General features: G+C 39.2%; 1 protein-coding gene across 5 annotated transcripts in view; it reads left to right on the forward strand.

Moving 5' to 3' along the window:
* Positions 1-26,827, forward strand: part of txndc16 (thioredoxin domain containing 16) — a 127,963-nt gene that overhangs the window by 41,654 nt on the left and 59,482 nt on the right. For all 5 annotated transcript variants that reach the window (XR_009509264.1, XR_009509257.1, XM_059957951.1 and 2 more), the window contains exons 13-14: positions 1,805-1,951; positions 6,343-6,402. Coding sequence is in view for 3 of the 5 variants with exons in the window: in XM_059957951.1 (XP_059813934.1) it covers positions 1,805-1,951; positions 6,343-6,402 (207 nt within the window). In the remaining 2 variants the exon portion in view is untranslated. The remainder of the gene's footprint in view (positions 1-1,804; positions 1,952-6,342; positions 6,403-26,827) is intronic.

Below are 26,827 nucleotides of genomic sequence, written 5' to 3' on the forward strand. Positions count from 1 at the left end.
AACTAAAAACAAGCAAATACCCTGTCAAGAATATACTGCAGACCTCCAAATTAGAGGAAGATGAGCAAATTTCTGAAAAGTGCAAAACTGGAATAATGATAGAGGGTTTTTCAATTTGGATACTCTGTTATTAGTTGGGATACATTTAGGATAAATGATATAGAGTGTACAAAGCTCCTAAACTTCACAGAAGAACTTTCCTTTGACGATATATGACAGACTCAAAATAGTCCAAATTGGAGCAAAGGTTTTACGTTTTTTTATGGTGATTTTTACTGGTTTATTGAAAGTGGATTGAAACACAACTTGAAGTTAAATCAGGGTCAGACCAGAGAAGGAGGCATTTAGGGAGGAGATTATGGTGTTCAGAAAAATGTTGAATGCTGAATTAGAGCCTCTGATATAACATGGTGCATAGAGGGTAAGATATCAAAAAAGAGTAAGTTTATATTGGGTAGTGAAGCTTGGAAGAGTAGAAGAAGTATAAAAATGAACCTAGTAAGGAAAATAGGAAAGCAAAGGGAGGGTATAGAAAAAAATTCTAGCAGTAATATCAAAGAAAATCCAAAAATAAGTACAACAAGAAAAGAGGATAACCAAAGGAAACATAGAGCCTGCTAGGGTCCAATAAGCTAACTTGTGTACAGAGGTAGGTGTGGATAAAATTCTTAAGGAATTCTTTGTAACTCGCCAGAAAAGAGAAAAATGGCACTGATATTGTAGTTAGGAAGGACCTCTGTGGAATATTGGAAGGCACAAACATATTAAACCTCTTAAATCTTCCTTTTTCACCATATCACAGTTTGTTGAAAGAAGTAAAGGAAAAAGAACAAATGACAATCAATTGGTGAACTTTTGTTTGTAGGAAGATGTGGATAGTTTGGACAATTTGACAGGAAAGTGTCAATGGAGTTTAATTCAGATAAAGGTGAGGCATTGCGTTTGGGGATGTGCAAATCATAAAGAGAACACACTATAAATGGGAGAAGCGGGATATTGAATGGTGCTTAGGAACAGAGGGACCTCAGAACACGTCCACAGATCCTCAAAAGTAGCAGGATCATCAATAATGTGGTTAAAACTGTATGTGAGATATTATTTCGATCAAGTACAGAACAAAAGAGCAAAAAAGTTTTGCTAAAACTGAACATAGTTTATTTGACACATCGTTCTGGACACCGAACTCTTGGAAGGGGCTGATTACACTGGATGGAGGATTTTGCAAGGATTAGAAAATTTTATCTGTAATCCATTGCCAAATGAGTGGTAGAGGTAGAAACCTTCATCATATTGAAAAAAGACCTTTGATGTGAGATCTGGAGGGGTGCAGACTATGTGTTGGAGGGTGAGATTTGGCCAGGTATTTTGTGACTGACATGGACTAAGAGGGCTGAATGGATTCCTGTGTCATAGTTTTTCTATGATTTCAAGCTTTAATTTTTAATACAATATTTGTATACAATGTTCTGGTTTGAAAAGAAAGGCCACTTCTGTGTTAGACTTTGTTGATTAAATTTACAACTCAGGTTAGAAGATCAGAGTACCTGCTACCCTGTCCTATCACATTCTTCTGGAGCATCTCTGTTTGTAGGAGTTTGGGGGAGGGTAGAAGTAACTTCTAAGTGTGTTTTACTCTAAATAGTACCTACCTTACAGATGCTTTTTATAAATTGGACCCAAGATAGATATTATATTACTGTTCTGTTGTTATTTCAGAACATTAGATGGTGCCATTTAACTCATGGAGGTATTTTGTTTCCAGTATGCCTCTGATGGAGCCAATGATTATTTTTCCACCCTTCAGTTATTCAAGATGACGAAGTAGCAGAAGCTATATACAGAAATGGATGGAGAGAGCTTGATGTGGACTTAATTCCAGCACTAACAGACAGAAGTTTTCCTCAAAGTTTGTCAGCAACTCCCCATGTCGTGGTTCTCTTCTATACTGCTTGTAAGTAATTGATGTAAGTACATACATGTAGAAGCAGAATTCTATTATAAAAAGATGAGGTAGCAGGATTTTTGGCTAAATACTGAAGATTGCAAAAGGGAATGAGAAGATATAGGCGTAAAAGCTTCAGCTGAACTAGGAAATAGGTTAATATATTTGAATTCTTTCTAAGTAAGATTTTGTTCTTTCCACTTAACTAATTGATACAGCATACATTTCCCATAAATTGTACTTCACAGCATTTATAATTTCATTTATTCTGTCTCTGTCTCCCTCCCCAATGCTTCTTATTAATCCATTAGCTAAATGACGTAGCCAACGGCTTTTCACTTTGGCAGTTCTGTTTCCACCATGTGAAAAATATTTCCTTTATCACTGCTCCCACTCTTTCAAAGCAACTTTAAACTAACGTGCTTTCATGTTTTCCCATTCAGATGGATTTTTCCCAACCCCATTAATTTGGCTGGATTGCAGTTGTCTAGTTTCTTCCATGGAAATGGAATTATTTCACTCACAGCTAGGTAGACCACCAGTAATGTGGTAGGTTTTCATTAAAAGGAGCAGCAGAAGGCCTTCTGGTCCTCCACCATTCATTAAGTTCACCAGTGGATTTGGTACTTTTTGGAACATCGGTCATTATTTTATGTTATTTGCAAAGGAGACTCTTTGGAGTAAGTCTGATTGAATCATTCATTGGTCACTTTCACCGAAAGTACACTGAACACTATCTCTTGCATCACATACATCGCTATGCAATGATTAATGAAATAGTTATCAGTGAACTATTAGCTGATTGTGAACCACCAGCCCGGAGAGGATGTTACAGGGCTACAGTGTTTTGTGCTGATTTGTCAGGCTATATAGCATTGATGATCTGCTTTGATATTTGGCATAATTAGGATACAGATTGAAATCCACCAATTTTCATTCCAATGGACTCGTAAAATATCCCTTTAATTGCCAAGTAATGTTTACTCTGACACAGTGACTACATTTATTTGGGGTGATAGGACTCAATGTGTGACAAAATATTTATATATTTTAGATAAAATTGAAATCTTGGGTTCTACATATCTTGGGTATTTTCTGCATACTTAAAGTTGTGTTCAACTTAGTCACAGTACCAGACAAAATACATGTCATTTAAAAATGTGTTATTTATAGTGAATTCTAATAAGATTGGTTTTAGTTGCAGTAGCTATTTATTCAAAATGTCAAGTACAAAATTAAGATGAACTAACACCTTAAGATATTATCATTATCACTTGTGACAATTAACATTGATAATTTGGGAACATCGTACATTTTATAAAGCAAAGAATATATTGGGAAGAGTTTATTATCACTAATTTGAGAGGAATTAATAAGTTAATTATTTTTTAATTTGGCTTCTATGGAGAAAAACTATACTGCAGTTCTTCCATTTTTCATGAAAGCTCTTGGAGAAGAATAGAGTCAAAAGAGCACTAAGGGACAGAAATCGAAACACCCTGATTGCACACGGTGATCTCCACTTAACTAATTATGTGACTTCTAAAACCAGTTGGCTGCACCAGTGATGATTTGGTGTGTCATATTAAGGGGGGGGGGGGTTGAATGCTTATGCGATCAATATTCTTATATTTGTAATTAATTTAGATCGCTTTGTAGAGATCTGTTTTCATGTTGACATGAAAGAGTCTTTTTCTATTGATCAGTGTCAAAAAAGCAAAGTTAAATCCACTGTAATTCAATGTTGTAAAACAATGAAATATGAGAACTTCCAGGTGGGGGGAGTATTATTTTTATAGGCACTGGGCTTCCAATCCACCAACACCTCACATGTGGCTAAGGACATTTTAAATACCTCCACCTGGACCCCTGCAATTTCTGCACCAACCTCCCACGAGATCCAACAAGACACCTTGTCAGGCCTTGGGGATTTATCCATCCTCATTTGCCTCAAGATAGCGAGCATCTCCTCGGCAATTCGTATATGCTCTATGACCTCAGGGCTGTTTTGCCTTAGTTTAATAGACTCTGCGTCCATCTCCTGAGTAAACACAGATGCAAAATATCCATTTAAGATCTCCCTTATCTCTTTTGGCTCCATGCATAGATAAGATTCACTTAGATTCACTTTTTCCGCCTACAAAAATCAACATCTGTACCAGTTTTGTCAAGAATGAGATTGTGGTGTGTTGAGTCAAACTCTTCATCTTGTTTGTATAGCAGAGGACAAGCCGTAGTACTAATTAAGCTAATGACACTCAGTCCCTGCTGCCTGTTTGTTTAGGGTTAATGTGTTGAAGAAACTTGAATGCCTCTCCTTTTCTCTTTCCCTCCCTGTACCCTTTTCTTTCTTCTGGCTGTGGTCTCACCCTGATTGTTTGTAGCTATACTAATCCACAAGCATCTGCATTTCATAACTCCTTAATCCTCTTCAGTCACAGGTTACTCTTTTTCTCCCTAGCCTGGAGTTCTGTAGAAACAGAAAGTGCCCTGGGTGGTGATTATTGAGGCATGGTGTGTAATTTTACTCCGGCTACAGTTGGCTTAATCCCTAGAAGTAAACAACGAAAGAAGCAGGCCTCTTATGACCTCTGTACACTCACAGTGAACTACATTGTCGATCGTTGTCCATCATTTGATGTTTATTGGACTTCTATAAATACAGTACAACATATGTTTTTGAATAATTTTATTATTTTCCAAATTCATTCTTCACCTATTAAGCATTTCCTCAGCCACATAAGAATGATGTGCAACCGAATGCCACACATTTACTATTCAGTATCAGCGTTGAATAACAATTAAAAGAATGCTTTTCTGGATAATGTTTTTTTCCCATTTCCCTATTGTGCCCCTTCATCTCAATCCAGCTGGAGCATGACAAATTTTAATGCTGTAATTAACCTCCATCTGGATAGTACAGCTGGTCTCTGATTTGCTGATATATTAGGCTCTGCCTTTACTTCTTAGAGCCATAACGTTAAACCTCAGAGATACATTGAAATATCATACGACAGGAACATATCCCTTCTTGTGTATCCAACAGCAGGACGACTGATGCATATTAAATCTCTGCAGAAAGAGGCCCTCTGATATGTAGGTTTGAAGCCATTATATACTCCTCATCTGTATCTGCTGGAAACCTACTAACAGCTGTAGCAAAAACCTGCAAACCATTACAAAATTGCACTGTACACCACATGTTTACCGTCTGCTGGTATCCGTTGACTCATAAATTGGTGAACTGTACATGAGCTGTGAAGATTTTATGGTTCATTCAAAGCAAAGATTGAAATTGTTTCCATTTCTGTAACCTTTTTGGATGTGATTATTTTGTGTCTGTACAGTGCAAGATTGCAGTTAGCAAACTATAACTTCTGTTCACAAGATTACTAAGCTAGCAGTGGGTCTCAAGCTAATACATCAGTGACATTTTTTTGGAACTGTTGTCCTATTGTACTTCATGGATTATGTTTGATCTGGTGTAAAACCTAGTTTACCAAGGTCCACTGAACTGCTTAGGGTATTTTTAGAATCTACATTGTCTTAAAGTTGTGAGTCAAGCTTCTTCTATTCTTGGTTTCTCAATGTTTGTTATTTTTGGGAGTGACCTCCACGCTGATACACAATTGTATATGCAAATCTCTCTTGGCAGATGTATTCACCCAGAAATTGGTAATGTTGGTAAAGGTTTTTTGGTTGGAATTTGACCTGCTAGAACGCAACTGTAGAATAGTCTTGAAAATTAAATTAAATCCATGAAGCACACTTTTAAACCAAATGAAAGTTTTGATTTTAAGCTGTTTATCCAAGAGAACTGACCAGTTTTTTTAAAAAAATGAGTAGAGTTGTAGCCAAATTAAACTCTGACCTCTTGTGCCTGAATCCATATGTACTTGCAATCTAATTAATTTTCTTCTTGGCATATAATTTCTGTTACAGAGTTTCTTAACTATCCAGAGATTCTTCTCAAATGGGCCATAGGACTCATTAGTATGCCAAATGATAGCTGAGTGATTCAGTTTCTTAGGTTTCTGACTATTCCAGTGCCGCTTGGGAAACACTTGCAGTAGGTGGAGACAAATTTCTGACTCCGTGACATTGGCCTTATTGTAGAAGTTCAGAGGAGAACTGAAGTGAGAATTCATTGTGGGAATTTGGCGGGGTGTGGTGATTGTGGAGCGTGAACTGTGAGCGGCTGGGGAGAGAATGGAATGGAGTGTGAAGACCAGTGTTTTTTCTAGCACTAGTAAAGCAATCATTGCAAGTATCGTTGCGAGAGTGACTGACATTTGGTTTCTCACATGGATTCCACCACTAAATGAGAGTTCACAGTCTGGATGATATTTTAGCAAGCAGAGGTTTTGCATTATAATTATTTATGTATCTTATTATTGTAGGGGATGCTGTATCAGTCGTATTTTTTCAGTCTTATGTGGAAGTTTCTACCAGACTTGCAGGTAATCTGTTAATATTTTCATTATAATTTATTTTGTTTCCTGTAAGCAGTCTGCTGCATGGCTCACATTGATTTTCAAAAATGTCAAAAATTATTGTGCTAATGCTGGAAGTGTTTGTTCTTTGTTGTTTATCAACAGTATTGCAATTATTTTGCAGAGTTCCTCCCCTTCTCTGTGCTCTTTAGTGTCATTGTGATATGGTATGGAGCTTCATACTGTTTGATCAATAGTAAGTTCTTGTCCAGTTGGCTGAGATAACCTTACAAGAAAATAGAAAACCCCACATTAACATTGTGCAAAAGAAAGGAATAATGACAATATTCATGAACTTATGGACCATTTAGAGATCTGATAGTGGAGGGGGAGAAGTTGCTTCTAAGTTGTTGAATGTAGGTCATCAGGCTCCTGTACCTCTTCTTCAGTGATGGTAAGGAGAAGAGGGCATGCTCCTGATGGTGTGTGGAAGCTGACTTCTTGAAGCACATTCCTTGAAGAAGTCCTTGAGGTGGTGATGCACTTGGTTGCGTCTACCATCCTCTGCAGCCTGTTGTGCACCTTTTCACAACATCTTACAGCAAAGAACAATTAACCCAAAGTGGATCAATCATAAGCGTCTTTATTTTACTTGCTGCAGTGGAAGGCCATCACCGCACAAGAAATGAAGATAGCTTCGAGAAAGCAGACAGCATAGTCACTCTTTTATCCACAAATGTTACCTACCTGTGCCAGTTCAAGAACCAGGCACATTCTGTTAGTGTGTGTAATTAGTGCTCTTGTCATTCTTCCAGTAACTGAATCTACTTGTCTTTCTGCAGTTTCTCATATACTCAAGGTCCATCGACATAATGTTGCATGAACACTATCTGCAAAACACTATGGTACAATACGGGTTCCATTTTGTTACAGACAAAAATGCCATTTTGGTAATACCAAATAAAGTACATTTCCACAATCTCTTGGAATCTTGTGCCTTCAGGCTTCTATACCAGGCAGTGATAGACAATAGGTGCAGAAGTAGACTATTCGGCCCTTCGAGCCGAGTCAGTCACTAGTCAGAATGGTCTCCACAGTACATCTATAGAAATTACAAGTGTCTTTGGGGACATACCAAATCTCCTCAAACTCCTAACAAAAACAGAGCCATTGGTGTGATTACTTTGCGATTGTATCGCTGTGTTGCCCAGGATAGATCCTCTGAGATGTTGACACCAAGAACACAAAGCTGTTCATTCTTTCCACTGCTGACCCCTCAATGAGATCATCACACTCCTAGATAAACAGCCAACTGGCAATTTCAGCAGTGTTTGAGAGAAGTGGCTGAACACTATCTAAATATTGTATGTTGGAAGTATGCCTTAAATACAAACCCCATTTCCTGAAAAGTTGGGATATTTTCCAACATGCAATAAAAACAAAAATCTGTGATATGTTAATTCACATGAGCCTTTATTTAAATGACAAAAGTACAAAGAAAAGATTTTCAATAGTTTTACTGACCAACTTAATTGTATTTTGTAAATATACACAGATTTAGAATTTGATGGCTACAACACACTCACCAAAAGTTGGGACAGAGGCGTGTTTACCATTGTGTTACATCACCTTTCCTTTTAATAACACCTTTTAATCGTTTTGGAACTGAGGATACTAATTGTAGTAGATCTGCAATTGGAAATTTTGTCCATTCTTGCTTGATATAAGACTTCAGCTGCTCAACAGTCCGTGGTCTCCATTGTCTGATTCTCCTCTTCATGATGCGCCATACATTTTCAATAGGAGATAGATCTGGACTGGCAGCAGGCCAGTCAAGCATACACACTCTGTGTCTACAAAGCCACACTGTTGTAGCCCATGCAGAATGTGGTCTGGCATTGTCCTGCTGAAATAAGGATGGACGTCCTGGGAAGAGACATCGCCTTGATGGCAATGTATGTCTCTCTAAAATCCTTATATACGCCTCAGAGTCAATGGTCCCTTCACATACATGCAATTCACCCGTGCCGTGGGCACTCTCATATGCACCCTCATACCATCACAGATGCTGGCTTTTGCACCTTTCGCTGATAACAATCAGGGTGGTCGTTTTCATCTTTGGCACGGAGAACTCGATGCACGTTTTTTCCGAAAACTAGCTGAAATGTGGACTCATCTGACCACACACATGATTCCACAGTCTTTCGGTCCATCTGCGATGAGCTCGGACCCAGAGAACTCGCCGGCATTTCTGCATAGAGTTGATGAATGGCTTCCTCCTTGCGTAATACAGTTTCAAGTTGCATTTCTGGATGCAGCGACGGACAGTGTTAATGGTGACAATGGTTTTCCGAAGTACTCCCGAGCCCAGGTGGCTATAATTGTCACAGTAGCACAACGGTTTCTTAGGCAGTGCCGCCTGAGGGCTCGAAGATCACGCGCATTCAACAGTGGTTTCCGACCTGAGATGTCCCTGAATTCTCTGAATCTTTTCACAATATTATGTACTGTAGATGTTGAAAGACCTAAATTCTCTGCAATCTTGTGTTGGGAAATGTTCCTTTTGAACTGACTAACAATTCTCTCTTGAATTTTGGCACAAAGGGGTGAGCCATGACCCATCCTTGCTTGCAAAGACTTAGCCTTTGATGGACGCTACTTTTATACCCAGTCGTGATACCTCATCTGCTACCAATTAGCCTGCTTAATGTGGAGTCTTCCAAACCGGTGTTACTTGAATATTCTGTGCACTTTTCAATCTTATTTTAACTCTGTCCTATCTTCTGTTGAGTGTGTTGCAGCCATCAAATTCTAAATTTGTGTATATTTACAAAATACAATTAAGTTGGTCAGTAAAACTATTGAAAATCTTTTCTTTGTACTTTTGTCAGTTAAATAAAGGTTCACGTGAATTAACATATCACAGATTTTTGTTTTTATTGCATTTTGGAAAATATCCCAACTTTTCTGGAAATGGGGTTTGTATATGAATATGGCTGACTATGACTTTCACGTGGTGAAAGAGGGTAGTTGCATCAGTGATGAGAATGGGAAATTTTCAGAATCATTCTTATTCAAAAAAGCAGTGCTCCTCATAGTAAAAGACTGGCAGATGTCAAAATAAAGCAAACAGGTCGATTTTAGCCAAGCAGCAAGCGATATCGTATTTAACCATGGATAGAAAGTCTTCGGTCATGTTGGCTAAGAGAACAATGATATGGAAAGGTTTGAAGTTTAATGTGTTCAGAGGATAGGGTAGCAGGTATGCTTGGAATTGCAATCTATAGCTGCTGTTTGATGTGAATATTCTGCATCAGTTCTTGCCACTAAAAATGGTTAGTAACCAGTACAGCAGGGTTAATGTTAGTTAATGAATGTGTAGAAGTTGAAGTTAGAATTGGACCTTTGAGAAAAGTATCATCATTACTGGTATCCTTACATGTAGATATGGCAGAAGTGGAGATTAATTAAGAAACATTAACTCCTGTACTGAGGTCTATATTCTTATAGGCTAGCAAAAGACCGTGTACTCGAACAAATTAAAATTAAGTATTAGTGATCTGATTGAAAGCAACAGGAATGATCTAAAACTTTGGATGTAGTAATGCCATTTGAATTTTAGAAGAAAACAAAGGGATCCACAAGCCATTTGAGATATGCCAAGCAGAAGAGTGCATATTTGGCAGCATAAATTTGGGCAATGTGATGCAATTAGACTGAAGCAGATTGTAGCATTTGATGCATCATAAGTTTTTAAGCTCCAGGCTATTAAACAGCTGAACCTAGGAAATATACCTTATGAATCATCGAAGATCCACAATGTGATACAAGAGAAGTACTGAAGATGTGCTAGGATTAATATCTACAGTGCCTATAAAAAGTAATTACTTATGCAATCAATTATTTAGTAATTTTTTATTTGTAATTAATTTAGGTCTCTTTGTGGAGATCTGTTTTCACTTTGAGTCTTTATCTGCTGATCAGTGTTAAAAAAAAAAGGCACTGTGATTCAATGTTATAAAACAACAGAACATTAAATTTCCAAGGGGATTGAATATTGTTTATTGGCACTGTATCTCATTTATAAAATTCAGATTATAATTTGTTCTTTGCACAATGTCTTGATCAAGCTGTTGTTAGGATACAGTATCCTACTACTGAAAGAGTCAGAGAAGAGTTCATCAATTGATATGTATCTAAGGTCTTTGGAAAGCTGGCCAATTTTTTGTGGGAACAATTAATTTAATTTAACTTAACACAGCAGCAAAGAATTCTTGAATTGTCCAAAGGCTATTTGACAGAATCACACTGAATGCCTAGCAAACTTCTGAGCTGGTTGCAGAAGATAACAAATTTTTATAGAGGCATTACAGCAGGTGAGATGACATCTGTAGAGAGAGAGTGGAAGGTGTAGAGAGAACTTTCTTTTGCTGCTTCTACAAGGATGTGTGTGGTACTGGTCAGTGGAGAAGGCAGAAAGGGGATAGGTACTTCATATCCTGTGGATGTCCTGGTTAAGGGACACATGGTGGAGATGAAAGAGTGCATCTGAGCATCTTAGATGGAATGGTCCCATGGGTATGTTGGAAGAGATGAAGAGTCACAGTTGTGTCCAGTACTTACGGTATTTAGAGGCTTTAGAAATTATGTGAGTTGATGCACTGAAAAGGGAGGTTGCTGAGAAGACAAGTGAGGTGAAGGGGAGCACTATCCATGTTCTGGGTGAGAGGAGATACTGAGGATTTGGACTGAGTGTTCAGAGCAGATGAATGGGCTAATGACTGCCACTTTCTCAAAGGGAGTCCTATCCATGTTCTGGGTGAGAGGAGATATTGAGGATATTGGACTGAGTTTTCAGTGCTGATTTCAGAATTTCTACACTTTGATCCATTGAACATACGAGAAACATCACATCCAATATCAGACTGAAATGTGCAATCCCAACAAATGGGCTTTTGAAGTCTACAGTGTCAATGGTACTTCTGTGTTCATCGCAGACATTAGTGGAACTCATTGGAATTTCATCACAGTGGGTAAGATCATAGAAGCATAAAATCATAGCCTAGTAATTTCTAAGGTAGGACCATGTTCAGCACAACTTTGTGGGCCGAAGGGCCTGTATTGTGCCGTAGGTTTTCTGTGTTCCTATGTAAGCACAAAATACAACTATTTTGGCAGTAGTGATCTGATAAACCAGTGTCCTGCACATCAATTTCCAAACCCTGATAAGGGTCCCTTTGTTTCGGGTTTATAAGGTTCGAGAACTTTCAACAGGTAACTCAGTTGGTGAATGGAGACCCATAATGAGTAAAGTATCCCTAAATGAAAAGGGCTGCACATGGAATAGGTGACACAGGGGAAGCAGTCTGTTAGGAAAGAGTTAGTGTTGTGTTTTGAAACTTATTATGTTAAGAATCATAACGTGTTTTCTTTTCTCTCCCCCCCCCCCCCCCCCTGTTATTCTTGGAACTAGAGTTGCACAAGTAAACGATGCGTGCATTTCAGCATATTATTCAGCAGGGGAACTTGGTGTCACAATAGTCAGTGAACTGGTTGACTTCGGCTGTTAACCATGTTGTCTTTGCGTGTTCTAGTTTTGCCTGAGCAGGCTTTTCCTGGACCCACCAGTTTGCACCCACATCAGTATGTTAAATGGCTACTGTAAATTACCTCTAGTGTAGGTGGAAGGCAGGATAAATGGAGGGAGTTAATGGGGCAGGGGGGGGGAAATTGTTACAGGAATGGGATTTGATCTGCCAGCTGGCATTGATGGAAAATTATCAGCAAATACAGTTAAAATATTTTATGGACAAGCTGCTGTGCTCTCAGATGAATGCTGAATATGGTGGTGACAGAGATAAACTCTGTTACTGAAGAGAAGAATACTCTGATGTGCTCCTTTAGTCCTTGTACTGTTTAAGGATGAATTAGAAACATAGAAAACCTACAGCACAATACAGGCCCTTCGGTCCACAAAGCTGTGCCGAACATGTTCTTACCTGAGAAATTACCTAGGTTTACCCATAGCCCTCTATTTTTCTGAGCTCCATATACCTGTCCAGGAGTCTCTTAAAAGAACCTAACGTATCCACCTCCACCACCGTGACTGGCAGCCCATTCCATGCACTCACCACTCTCTGCGTTTTTTTTTAAAAAAGAACGACCTACCCCTGATATCTCCTCTGTACCTACTTCTTGCTTCAAAGAAAAAAGAATCGTCAAAGTTATGATCATCCTGCTGGATTTCTGCAACTCTTGCTCCTTACATTTTTGCAAGTACTGTATAGCTAATTTGAAATCTCTTTAAAATTACCAGATAAACATATAGGCATACTGCTACTAAGCAAGAGACTTGATCATCTGAACATCTTGACTTGTCAGGGCAACAAAATCATCCTGTAAAATACCTTGAGTCACACACCATGTCATGGAAATACCAGGCTACTGTTCAGAGACATTATTCAAAGACGTTGGGGTGCACCTTCTGCCAAGGTTTAGTTGATGAGAATTTTCTTTCAGTAATGACTAAAATTTAAGAATTTTCAGTAGATTGGGATTAAGGTTGATGCTAATTTATTTAACGCCAGGCAGCTTGCCATTTTAGATGGATTTTGTTGGTCAACTGGGGAATAATGGAGAACATAAAATCATAACAAAATACATTAGCCACTCAATATTAGTTTTGATATAAATGATTTTTTTTGAATGTTGGAAATAAAAAGGAAATTAAATTCTTCTATATTTTGGAATCATTGCCCATGGGATCATGGGCTCAGAATTGTACAGCCAGTACAAGATTAAAATCCATTGTCGGTCTGAACAGTGCATGACAACCCTGACGTGACCATTGCCAACAATCCTAACGTTGTGCTCACACATAGCCCATGTCCACATGGCTGAGCATTGGAGAAGTTTGAAGCAAAGTTTCCCATGGCTTGACTGGGGTATGTCAATTTCCTTTGAGACCAGTGCTTCTTCAACCCAAGAAACCATCTCACAGTTCTGATGCAGTATATCAGTAGCATTAGTGTCAACCTTCCCACCTCTGACTCAGTTAGTATAAAATAGAACAGAACAGGCTATGAACAAATGACATGACCTTATAAATTTGGTCTTAAAAATCTTGTTCTTGGAGTTCATATTTATAAAAACAGAATAGTAAACACAAAGTGCACTGCAGATGTTGTGGTCAAATCAACACGTACAAAAGCTGGATGAACTCAGCAGGTCGGGCAGCATCCATTGACTGCTCATTTCAATGGATGGTGCCCGACCTGCTGAGCTTATCCAGCTTTTGTATGTGTTTATAAAGACAGAATTCTTCCCAACCCAATTCAACTTCTATAGATGTGTGGTGGAAAGTGTGCTGACTCTTTGCATTATGACCTGAATTGGAACACCAATGCCTTTGAGTGGAAAATCCTACAACAGGCAGTGGATTCAGCCCAGTTTATCACGGGTAAAGCCTTCCCAACAATTGAGCACGTCTACATGAAATGTTGCCAAAGAAAAGCAGCATCCATCATCGAAGATCCTCACCACCAAGGCCATGCTCTTTTCTCACTGTTGCCATCACGAAGAAGGTACAGGTGCCTCAGGACTTGCACCACCAAGTTCAAGAACAGTTACTACCCCTCAACCCTTGAGCAAAAGAGGATAGCTATACTCAATTAAGAACTCTTTCTTATATTGTTATTTCATGCTCATTTTTATTACTATTTATTTGTATCTACATTTACAGGTTACAGTGCCTAATGTTTACAGTTTACAGTTAATGTTCTATAGATTTGCTAAGTATTCTAACAGAAAAAGAATCTCAGGGTTGTATGTGGTGACATGTATGTACTCTGATAATAAATTTTACTTTGAACTTTGAACCAAAGCCCAAAGACCATTTTAAAAACAAAACTGACTAGAGCTGAGCTTTTGTAGCCAAGTTCTATGTGAGCTCAGTTTCTGATGCATCCAATAGAAAAGCTTATAATAATTAAATATATATTCAGTACTAGCAGTTATGATTATTCTAAAATCCATGCTAACATTATTGAATACAGATGATTATGTTGGGCATAAGCTTTCATTTATATAACATTGCCAAAATTATTTATAGATAAGAATAGTCATGCAAACTTTAGAACCGCTGAATTGTTACCAAAATTCAAATCATCATATCCTTATAGCTAATTTTTCAATCCTCAAACCCTTTAAAATCTTGCTTAATAAAGGCTTTTTAATGAGTAAGGTTGAAAATCTATTCCGTGCTATGAGGAATAATGTCCATGTTTCACAAAACATTCTGTCCCTTGACACAGACAGTGCTATGTACCAGCAAATACATTAAAATATTTAGTGATTAGTACTCCATCAACGAGTAATTCTGAGAAATGGCCTCCATAATTGGTGTAGAAATCCCAAAACTTTTCACGAATGCTTGAGTGTATGCTTTAAGCAGCGGCCTTTTAAAATGTATTAACAGCAGTGAGATTTAATAGCATCAAGTTGAGTAGCTGGCATTCTTACTATTATCTACAGTATATCTGTTGATTAAGGTAATTATATTTCATTGAAGACAAATTGTTATATTTTGGAACTCTTGTTGCAGAGTACTCTGAGATAATAATCTTTAAATCTTTTTAACACTGTCATGAGATTTTGGATGTGTTCCTTGCTCACCCTCACCAGTAACACTGAGCGGCTGGGGAGCCCTGCAGCACCAGGTCTATAGCTTTCTGCCAGAATGTAGGTGCAGATGCAGCTCCAAAAGTAGACCTGTCAAAATGATAAAGCCCTTTGACAGTGTTTATTGTGAGAAACACTTTGGACTCTTCTTCCATCTCCATCTCATGGTAGGCCTCAGCTAAATCCACTCTGCTGAAGTATTTCCCTCCAGTAAGGTTTGCAAAACTGTCCTCTACCCTGCACAGAGGGTATTGATCTACTTTCATCACTGAGTTGGTGGAGACCTGAAAATCCCCACAGAAGCTGAAAGACCCATCCTTTTTGGCTACTGGGACCACCCACGTTACCCATAGACTCCTCTCAACCTTGGAAAGAATTCCTTCAGCTTCCATCTGATCTAGCTTACTGGCTACTTGAGCTTTTCCAGTTTGAGTTTTCCAGTGCATCTTTGAGTACTGATGTGGCATAATCCAGTACCCTGCTTAATTCGCTTTCAGTTAACTCTATTGCTGGGAATGTGGCTTGCAACTGGTAGTTGGATCTCCAATCAAGTTGTAGTTGTCTTAGCCAATCACAACCGCACAATGCTGACCCTTCTTTTTTGTACCACATTCAAGCCCAGTGTGGTTTGTTGGTGGTTGTATTTCGGTGTTACAAAGTCATTCCCACAGAATTTTCTCCAGTATAAGATTTTAGTTGAATATCAGAGCTGAGTGTATAAATACATTAGGATGTTTAAGAGGTCAAGGAGGAGGAAGTGTTGGGCCTCCTAATGAGTATTAAGGTGAGTAAGTCCACAGGGCCTGATGGGATTTACCTCGGGTTATTGAAGAAGACAAGAGATAAAATTACTGGGCTCTTGACCAGAATCTGCAAATGCAAGGTCGCAGAGGACTGGCGAGTGGCAATGTACCTCTATTTAAGAAGGGAACAAGAGAAAATGCTGGGAACTTAAACCAGTGAGTCTCACATCAGTTGTACGGAAATTGCTGGAGAAAAGTCTTAGGGATGGGATATTTGAGCATTTGGGAACCCATGGCTCTGTGTGTGGTGGATCAAGCCTTACCAGTTATTCAGTTGTTTGACAAATTGGTTAGAGAGATTGATGAAGGTAGGGCAGAGGATGCTCTCTATTTGGATTTTTAGTAAGTTGTTTGACAGAGTCCCTCATGGGAGGCTGATCCGGAAGATTAAGATGCGGTGAATTGGCTGTTTGGATTCAGGACTGGCCTGGGCATAGCAGACAGTGGGTAGTGGTTGAAGGGACACACACAAAGTGCTGGTGGAACTCAGCAGGCCAGGCAGCATCTATGAAAAAGAGTAAACGAGCGATGTTTTGGGCCGACACCCTTAATCAGTACTGGAAAAAATGATGAGAAATCAGGGTAAGAAGGTGGGGTGGTGGGGGGGGGCATTGGAGGAAGATGTACAAAGTGGTAAGTGATAGGTGAAACTGGGAGAGGGGAGAGTCGAATTAAAGAGATGGGATCTCTTTATAAAAACAGAATTCTTCCCAACCCAATTCAACTTCTATAGATGTGTGGTGAAAGAGGTAAAGGGCTGGAGAAGGGGGTATGTGACAGAGGACAGAAGAGCATGGAAGAAAGGAAAAAGGGAGGACCACCACATGAATATGATGGGCAGGTAAGGAGATCAGGTAAGAGAGGGAAATGGGAATGGGGGGCCGTGAAGGAGAGCAGGAGCAATTACCGGAAGTCCAAGAAATCGATGTTCAAGTGGTTGAAGGGACTTGTTTGAGTTGAGGCCTGTAATTAGTGGCCTTCTGCAAGGATCTGTGCTGGAATCTTTGCTCTTTGTGATGTTAATAAGTGACCTGGATGAAAATGTAGATGGGTGTGTTAGTAAGTTTGCGAATGATACTGAGATGGGTGGAGTTGTGCAGAGTGTAGAAGTCTGCTAAAGAATAAAGCATGATATAGACCAGTTACAGATATGGTCAGAGAAATGGCAGATGGAATCTAACCCAGATAAAAGTGAGGTGTTGCACTGGGGTACGGCAAATGCACGGAGACAGCACACTGTTAAGGGCAAGGTCCTTAACAATGTTGCAAAGCAGAGAGAACTTGGGGTCCAAGTTCATAGCTCCTTGAAAGTGGCAACACAGTTCAATAAAGTGGTTAAGAAAGCTTATGGAATGTGTGCTTTTATTAGTCAAGGTGATGAGTTCAAACATCAAGCAGTTATAAAATTCTGGTTAGGCCATATCTGAAATATTGCAAAGAGTTTTAGTCAGCTCACTATAGGAAAGATCTTGAGGCTTTGGAAAGGGTGCTAAAGAGGTTTACCAGGACGCTGCCTGGTTTAGAGGGCACGTGCTATCACGAGAAGCTGGATAAACTTGGGTTGTTTTCTCTGGAGCGGAGGCTAAGGGGAGATGTGATAGAGGTTTGCAAGGTTATGAGAGGTGTAGATAGAGTGTACAGAGATTATCAGCTTCCCAGAGTTGAAATCTCTAATACCAGGAGGCATGCATTGAAGGTGACAGGGGGTAGATTAAAAAGGGATGTGAGGGGTAAGTTTTTTTACTCAGAGTGTTGTGACCTGGAATGTGCTTTCCTGGTTTGCTGTTAGAGGCAAATACACTAGAGGATCTTAAGAGATGTTTGAATAGGCATATGCATGCAAGGAAGATGGAGGGGTATGGACAGTACAGATAGGAGGGGTTAGGGTCTGGGTGTTTTGATTTGTTTGTTAGTTGGTTCGGCACAATATTGTGGGCTGAATGGCCTGTTCCTATGCTATACTGATCTATGTTCTATCTGTGGGCTTCAGCTCAGTCTCTTTGAAATGCTGTTAAAATTCATTTTGTGGAATGACTGAAATAGTGTCCAATTCCATTTTCATTAATTTGCATTTCACTTCTGGTATAAGCCAGATTTTCACATTTTAAATCTCAGGGCTATGCAGTCCTGTATCATTCATCATTATCAGATTTTATCAACAGTGTGCAGATTAGTGCTCTTTTTGAAACTGCAGCTTGTCTTTTTCTCTTCCCTTTATTTCCATGGTTAGTCGTCCTCTTGAATTTGATCTTGTAATTGTGGCCTCCAAGAAACAAAAGGGAAAACATTTAATTTTGTCTGCGTGGCATGCTATTTGTATGTGCTCTACTTTGTTGTATTTTTGGCAAGTTTCGCATTTAAATCTGCATCGCCGTGGTGTATGTGAGCCCCTGCCACAATGATAACACAGTTTGTTTGGGCAGGCAGGGTTCTGCTTAGATGCTGCAACTTTGTTCATGCTCACTTTCATTCCTGACTATTCTGCTGTTTCCATTGATACAGTGATTTCAACTGCTCTTTTAAACACAAGTTGTGCTTCAGTTAGGAGCCATTTTTGAATGCTTTCTTGTAACAGTCGTCAAATTAAACGATCTTTCAGTGCATCATCAGGCAATGCTCAGACACATTCTTACATTTAGCCACATAAGCCGAAATTCATTCCCCTTCCTTTTGATTCTGCTTTTGGAACCTAAAATGTTCTGCAATCAACAATGGTTTTGTTTCTAACTGTTCCTGCATAACTTTCACTATATTAGCAAAGCTCATTTCACCTTGTTTAGTTGGAGCAGTGAACCTTGTAAGTAAACTGTATGCTTTTCCATTAGTACACTCAGTACAACTGGCACTCGTTTTTCATTGACTATTTCATTTGCTTCAAAATATTGCTCAATTTGCTTGGTATATATGAACCAGTTATCCCTTGTGCAATCAAAACCTTTCCAATATAGCCACCCATTTCTGCCTTTTAAAAAAATTAATATTATTATCATCCAGTACTTATGAACCTGTGAATATTTCCATTTTCTGCCTTTTTTTCACTTGACTGTCTCTACTTTTCCAAAGAAACATCATTCTATGCTTTTTTACTCAACCGTTTCTCTCCTCTTGTGAGGAAAGGCACTTCATTTGGTAGATAGTTGTCTCAGTTTTGATTTAAAATTTACTCATTACCACTGTTATGTTTTATAACTCCAAAACATAAAACTAATTGAAAGAAAACAATGGAGCCAGGGACAACATGTCCTTAGTTCGTTTTAGGTTTTAAATAAGGTGCATGCTTATGATGTGGTGGTGTGATGACGTATGAAATATACTGTATAAGCTATTTGCATATCTTTACTTTTAACCCATAAGGAGTTATATGACAACAAAGAATGCTATATTGAACAATATATTTAAATATTGCTGAACTATGATATACACAACACAAAAGGACTCAATTGCATCATGCTCTTCGAAGATTTAATATATGGCCTTTACAAGGTTTGTGGTGTGGTGGATAGTGTTGAAGTCTATTGTAGGTTACATTGGGACATTGACTGGATGCAGAGCTGAGCTGAGAAGTGGCAGAGGGAGTTCATTCCATTTAAGTATGAAGTGATAGACTTTAGAAAATCAAACTTGAAGGCAGAGTGCAGGGTTAATGGCAGGGTTCTCTGCAGTGTGGAGGAACAGAGGGATGGGGACCACATCAATAGATCCCTCAAAGCTACCAAGCAAGTTGATAGGGTGTCTGTGATGACTTAGGGGACTGAGTTCAGGAGCCGCGAGACAATGTTGCAACTCTGTAAAATTCTGTTTAGACCACCCTTGGAATATTGTGTTCAGATCTGGCTGCGTCATTATAGGAAGGATGTGGAAGCTTTACAGAGGGTGCAGAGGAGATTTATCAGGATGCTGCCTGGATTGCAGGGCATATCCTATGAAGATAGGTTAAGGCTTTTCACTTTGGAGCATAGGAGGCTGAGTGATAATAGAGGTGTATAATGATAATAGCATTGATGGAGTGGAGAGTCAGCAGCATTTTCCCAGGGTGGAAATGGCACATAGAGAACATGTAATAGCTGCAGACATTGCATCCAGACGGAGCCTTTATTGTCGCTGGGGACTTTAATCATTGCAAACTACGTACCGTGCTTCCAAGATTTTACCTTGTGGTGCACCACAAAGGGAATTAAAACCTTAGATCATGTCTACACAAATATGCCTGACGCTAACAAAGCCATTACCCTCCCCACCTGGGACAGTCTGTCCATCTTTCGTTGTTTCTGCTTCCCAATTACAGCCTGGTCATTAAATGTGTGAAACCCACAATGAAGGCTATTAAGATCTAGCTGGAGGGTGCTGACTCTGCTCTTCAGCACCAATCCCAGCACACAGACTGGAGTACATTTGCAGCCCATGACACCACAGACTCTCAGATTGACATTGACTCATATACCAATTCTGACCTTGAGCACATCAACAAGTGTGTAGATAGAGTGACATCACAAAAACAAATAGAAGTTTTCCCCAACCAGAAACCATGGATGAATGGAGACGTTCACCTCCTGCACAAAGCCAGAGATTCAGCCTCCAGGTCTGGAGACCGGGAGGCTTACAGCTCAGTCAGGGCCAACCTGAGGAGGGGAATCTCTCAGGATAAACACACATACAAACAGAGAATCGAGGAGCATTTCAACTCCTCGGACCCCGGCGCAAGTAACATGGCATACAGGTCATTAACAGACTTCAAGCCACCCAGTACTGTGCCCCCTTCCAGATCTGCTTCCCTCCCTGATGAGCTCAATTACTTCTACGCTCGCTTTGACTGAGGGAACAAGGAGGTCACCCTCAAAGTGAATCTCCCACCTGGTGAACTGCCTCTCTCACTTTCCGCCTACGATGTTTGCGCCACCCTGAGCTCAGAGTCTGTGCAGGGCAGTTGGCCGGGGTCTTCACGGATATTTTCAATCTGTCCCCAGCCCAGGCAGTTGTCCCCACAAGCTTCAAGATCACCACCATCGTGCCAGTGCTGAAGCATTCCACTGCTACGGGCCTGAATGACTTCCGCCCAGTTCTACTCACCCCCGTCATTGCAAAGTGCTTTGAGAGACTGGTTCTACCACATCTGAAATCCTGTCTGCCCACTGGCCCTGGACCCCCATCAATTTGCCTATCACAACAACAGGTCAACAGAGGATGCCATCTCCACGGCACTTCATTCTGCCCTGACCCACTTGGACAGCCCCAACTTTTACGTCAGAATGTTGTTCATTGAATTTAGTTCAGTATTCAATACCGTGATTCCCTCCAAGCTGATCGCCAAACTTCATCAGCTTGGTATCAGCTCATCCCTCTGTAATTGGACCTTGAACTTTCTGACTAACAGATCCCAATCTATTGTTAGACAACCTCTCCTCCTCCACTCTCACCCTGACCACCGGCGTGCCTCAAGGCTGTGTGCCCAGCCCTCTTCTGTACTCCCTTTTCACCTATAAAAATGTTTTTTTTTACACCTTAAAAAAACATTAAAAACGCTAAGATTGATAAATCCCCAGGGCCGGATACGATACACCCCAGGTTGTGGGAATTGAGAGAAGATTCCTCTTTGGCTACAGGGGAAGTGCCGGAGGACTGGAGAATGGCAAATGTAGTTCCCTTGTTTAAAAAAAGGTAATGGGAGAAACCTGTGAACTATAGACTGGTGAGTCTTACGTCAGTGGTATGCAAACTACTGGAAAGGTTTCTTAAGGATAGTATCTATGAGCATTTGGAGAAGTACAGTCTACTCATGGATAGTATTAATGGTCATTTACTTAAGAGTGTGGATGAACAAAGGGACCTTGGGGTTAAAATCCATACATCCCTGGGGGACGTCACGTGATGACATAGGGTCGAGACGTTGGGATTCCAGCTCCCTCGCAAAAAGTAATGAAATAGGGTTTAAATGAAGACGAATTAACAAATATCTATTAGAAACTATTTATAAGTAACTCAGGATTATCTTTTGATATGGCTCCTAAACTGAAACAGAAGAAAGCTACTACTTCGAAGACTGCGCAAGTCGGCGGGGAAAAAGGCCTAACCATCTTGGCGAAGCCTCGGACTCAAGTTGGATCTTCTCCCAACGAAGTGCATGGCATTTCTGATGATGCGGGAAAAGAAGTTGCAGCAATGTCGGCAGTCTCTAAGAAGAAACGGCAAGAACAATGCATGCGCGAAAGTATGCATGAACAGATGTTAACAAAAATACAAGCTTCAACTACGGTTGGAAGTGAAATTGAAAGTGAGTCGGAAGTTGAAACAGACTCTTTGGGAAATCTAGAAGAAAAAGAAGAAAAGAAGGAAGAGATTAAAGGAGACATAAAAGATATCCTGATATATATAATGAATGAATTAAAGTTATAAGAACAGGTATGGCGAATGAATTTAAAGCTATAAGAACAGATATAAGAATTATACAGAATACACTTGATAATATGGTGGAAGAACAAAAGAAGATGGATAATAAAGTTAAAGAGATGAAAGTAAAAATAGAAGAAAACACGGGAAGAATAGATAAGATAGAATACGATAATCTTGCCTGGACAACAGAAAGAAAATGGATGATGGAAAAAATGGATGCACTTGAGAACTCTAGTAGACGAAATAATATTAAAATTGTTGGTCTTATGGAAGGTACAGAGGGAGAAAATCCAATAAAATTCTTTCAAAAATGGATTCCGAAAATTTTGGAAATTAAAGAAGGAAGTCAAATAATTGAAATTGAAAGAGCACACAGAGCTTTAAGACCACAACCTCAACAAGATCAAAATCCGAGATCAATTTTGATAAAATGTTTAAGGTACCAAGATAAAGAAATGATCTTGAAGGCAGCTGCTCAAGGTGCTAAAAAGAGAAATGGGCCATTGATAGTAGAGGGAAAAAAGTTTTTTTTATCCAGACATAAGGTACGATCTGTTGAAGAGGCGGAAGGAATTTAATCCAGTGAAAAAATCTTTATGGGAAAAGGGCTATAAATTTTTATTGAGCTATCCAGCAAAATTGATAATTTTCCTGGATAATGGAGAAAGAGGAATCTTCGTTGACTACCGGAAAGCGGAGGAATTTGTACAAGAATTACCTGATGTCCATGAAGAAGACTAAAGAATTATAGAAATGAAATGGACTAATGATGAAGACTGAAACAAGGTTGGATCTGATGGACATTTATAAGAAAAAAAAAATGGTCGAGGAGTATTAATTGAGAGTAGAGACATTAATTATTATTTTTTTTCTTTATTAATATATTTTTCTTTTTTTTTGCGGGGGAGCTGGGGAGCTGCTGATCAATAGCTGTGAGTTTCAAGTGTACAATCATGGCGATTGCCATGACCCATAAAATGGGGGGGGGGTAATGTTGTGTTCTTTTTATTCACAACATTAGTGGGGGGGTATTTTGTTTTTTTTCCTTATATACTAGTTATCTTTTTTCTATTTTTCTTCTTCTTTGCCTGGATGATTGGGGAGAGACTCATAACAACATGGAGAATTTTAAAGAATTCCCAAGGTACTATGAATGATTAATTTACTTAATTTTTTAAGTTTTAATGTTAATGGAATTAATGGACCTGTGAAAAGAAAAAGAGTTTTAACATATATTAAGAAAATGAAAGGAGATATAGCTTTTTTACAAGAAACACATTTAACAGAAACAGAACATAAGAAATTAAAAGAAATGTCATTGCAGCTTCAGTTAATTCAAAATCGAGAGGAGTTGCAATTCTGGTTAATAAATCTTTACCAATTAAAATACAAAATGTAATAATTGATTCTGGGGGGAGATATGTGATTATACATTGTCAAATTTTTTCAGAATTATGGACTTTTATGAACATTTATGCACCAAATGAAAATGATGCAAAATTATACAAGAAGTTTTTTTGAACTTAGCTGATGCACATGATAAAATATTAATAGGTGGATATTTTAATTTTTGTTTAGATCCAGTTCTGGATAGATCAACTAAAGGTGCTATAAAATCAAAAGTAACAAAACTAACTTTATCATTAATGAAAGATTTAAATTTGATTGATATATGGAGAAAAATTAATCCAAGAGAAAGAGATTACTCATTTTATTCAAACAGACATAAAACTTACTCAAGGATTGATTTTTTTTATCAAAAATATTCAAGATAGAGTGAAAAGTGTGGAATATAAAGCAAGAATATTCTCAGATCATTCCCCCTTGATAATGACAATGATAATGATGGATATATTATATATTTTTGAAAATTTGGCTCCCATATTTACAAGAGATAAGATTATATACATAGGTCCTTTGAAGATAAAATTATAGCAATTGGGGAAAGAAAAAAATAAATATCAAAATTATTTTGAACTCCATGGAGCATGTGGGGATCCTCCGATATCCAGGCAATCTTTCTCTTCTTTTTTTTTCTTTAGATAAGGGTTAAGGGGAGGGGGGAGGGTTAATAGTATCTTTCTTACTATTTTACTATTACATTTATTCTTTGCAATTTCTAAAATTAAATAAATAAATAAATCCATACATCCCTCATGGTCGCTGCGCAGGGTGATAAGGTAGTTAAGAAGGCCTATGGGATGCTAGTCTTCATTAACGGGGGGATTGAGTTCAAGAATAGAGAGGTCATGTTGCAACTCTACAAATCTCCGGTGAGACCGCACTTAGAGTATTGTATTCAATTCTGGTCACCTCATTATAGGAAGGATGTGGAAGCTATGGAGAGGGTGCAGGGGAGATTTCCCAGGGTGTTGCCTGGTTTGGAGAACAAGTCATATGAAGCAAGGTTAGTAGAGCTGGCACTTTTCTCTTTGGAGTGTAGAAGAATGAGAGGGGACTTGATAGAGGTCTACAAGATTATGAGAGGCACAGATAGGGTGGATAGTCAGTACTTGTTTCCCAGGGCACCAATAGCAAACACAAGAGGACATATGTACAAAATTAAGGGAGGGAAGTTTAGGGGAAACATCAGGGATAAGTTTTTTTACTTAGAGGGTTGTGAATGGCTGGAATGACTTGCCAGGGATAGTGGTGGAGGCTAAAACAGGGGTATTTAAGAGCTTCTTGGACAGGCACATGGATGAAAGAAGAATGGAAGGTTATGGGGTAGTGTGGGTTTAGTACTTTTTTTTTAAGGTTTATATGGGTTGGCACAACATGGAGGGCTGAAGGGCCTGTACTATGCTGTAGTGTTCTATGGTTCTCTGACTGCGTTTCTGTACATGGTTCTAACCCGTAATCAAGTTTGCAGATGACACCACGGTGGTTGGCCTGGTCAGAGGGGATGACGAGATGGCCTACAGGGACGAGGTCCAGCACCTGGCCCCATGGTGTGCCAACAACCTGGCCCTTAACACCAAGAAGACCAAGGAGATCACTGTGGACTTCAGGCATGTTAGGAACCACACTCACATCCCCATCAACATCAACGGAGCTGTAGTGGAGCATGTATCAAGCTTCAGATTCCTTGGTATCCACATTTCTGAGGATCTCACCTGGTCCCTGAACTCCATCCTGATCAAAAGGTGCAACAGCGCCTTTATTTCCTGCAGAGCATCAAGAAAGCTCACCTCTGTCCCAGGATACTGACGGACTTTTACCGCTGTACCATTGAGAGCATATTCACCAACTGCACCTCAGTGTGGTATGGCCATTGTCCCGCGTCAGACCGCAAAGCACTCCAGCTTGTGGTGAAAACTGCCCAGCAGATTATCGGCACCCAGTTGCCCACCATTGAGAACATCTACCATAAACGCTGCCTGGGCAGGGCGAAAAGCATTATCGAGGATGCATCTCACCCTAATCATGGATTTTTACTCTCCTCCCATCCGGTAGGCGCTATAGGAGCCTCCGTTCCTGCACCAGCAGGCTCAGGAAGAGCTTCTTCCCTGAGGACCCTGCTGAACCTCCCATCACAGTGTTAAGCAGTATTGCACCCATATTTTACTGTCTCAGCACTTCTTATTCGCAGTTATTTTGTAAATAACACTCTTCTTTGCATTTCCGGTTAGATTTCATTGGCTTTGTATCTGTACTCGTCACAATGACAATAAAGTTGAGTCTAATCTAATGTAATAATTTCAATAAAATTGGAGGAAAGTATATGAGGGGATGTCAGGTAGGTTTTTTTACACTGGGTTGTGAGTGCATGGAATATGATACTGGAGGTGATGGTAGAGCCAAAGGCATGAGGCACATTTAAGAGACACTTTGGTAGGGATATGGATGAATGAAAACTGGTGGGCAATGTGTTGGATTGACCCTGGAGTAGGTTGTAAGGTTGGCATAGCCTTGTCAGCTGAATGGTCTGTATGGTTTTGATTGATATTCTTTACTGTGAGTCACTTGTATCTTGTAGACTGTAAAGGATGAAAACATACATTACATGAGTTGATTGTCATATGCCCAAGTACATGTACACACAGGCCCATTGAAAAACTTAATTGTAGCTGCATTAAAGAGAGATGGCATCATATAAGCAGCATTCATAAGAACACAACATTTTTACAAGTGAGTATACAATTAAAAGAAAAGTCTATTTTAATGCATCATGTTCAAAGTGTTCGTAGTTTTGCTAAACTTTAGTTCTTAGTATTTTGCCTGTTGGTTCAAGAATCAAAGGGTTGGAGGCTGTGCTTTCTACTCAGTTGCAGCAGCGAGTAGTTACACTGCAAATATTTTGAATGCTTTCATGGATATAATGATAATAAGGAATAAAATTGCTTTAATTGTCATTTCCAGTAGGTGCCTTCACAATCCTCAGATTGGTCTTAGTCTTTTTCATAGCTTTGATTTGTTGGTTAATTAAAAACTAGTAGGAATGGAGAATAGCAAAGATGCACCAGCAGATGGTGGTGTAATCTGTGGGATGCCAATGCATTCCAGAAAAAATAAATATTGTAACTTCAGAAGTTTCCAAAAGTCTGAAGAATGTTGATAGAATGTTGATGGAAAGTTATAGG

The sequence above is a fragment of the Hypanus sabinus genome, chromosome 2, assembly GCF_030144855.1.
Source record: "Hypanus sabinus isolate sHypSab1 chromosome 2, sHypSab1.hap1, whole genome shotgun sequence".
Lineage (NCBI taxonomy): Eukaryota > Metazoa > Chordata > Chondrichthyes > Myliobatiformes > Dasyatidae > Hypanus > Hypanus sabinus.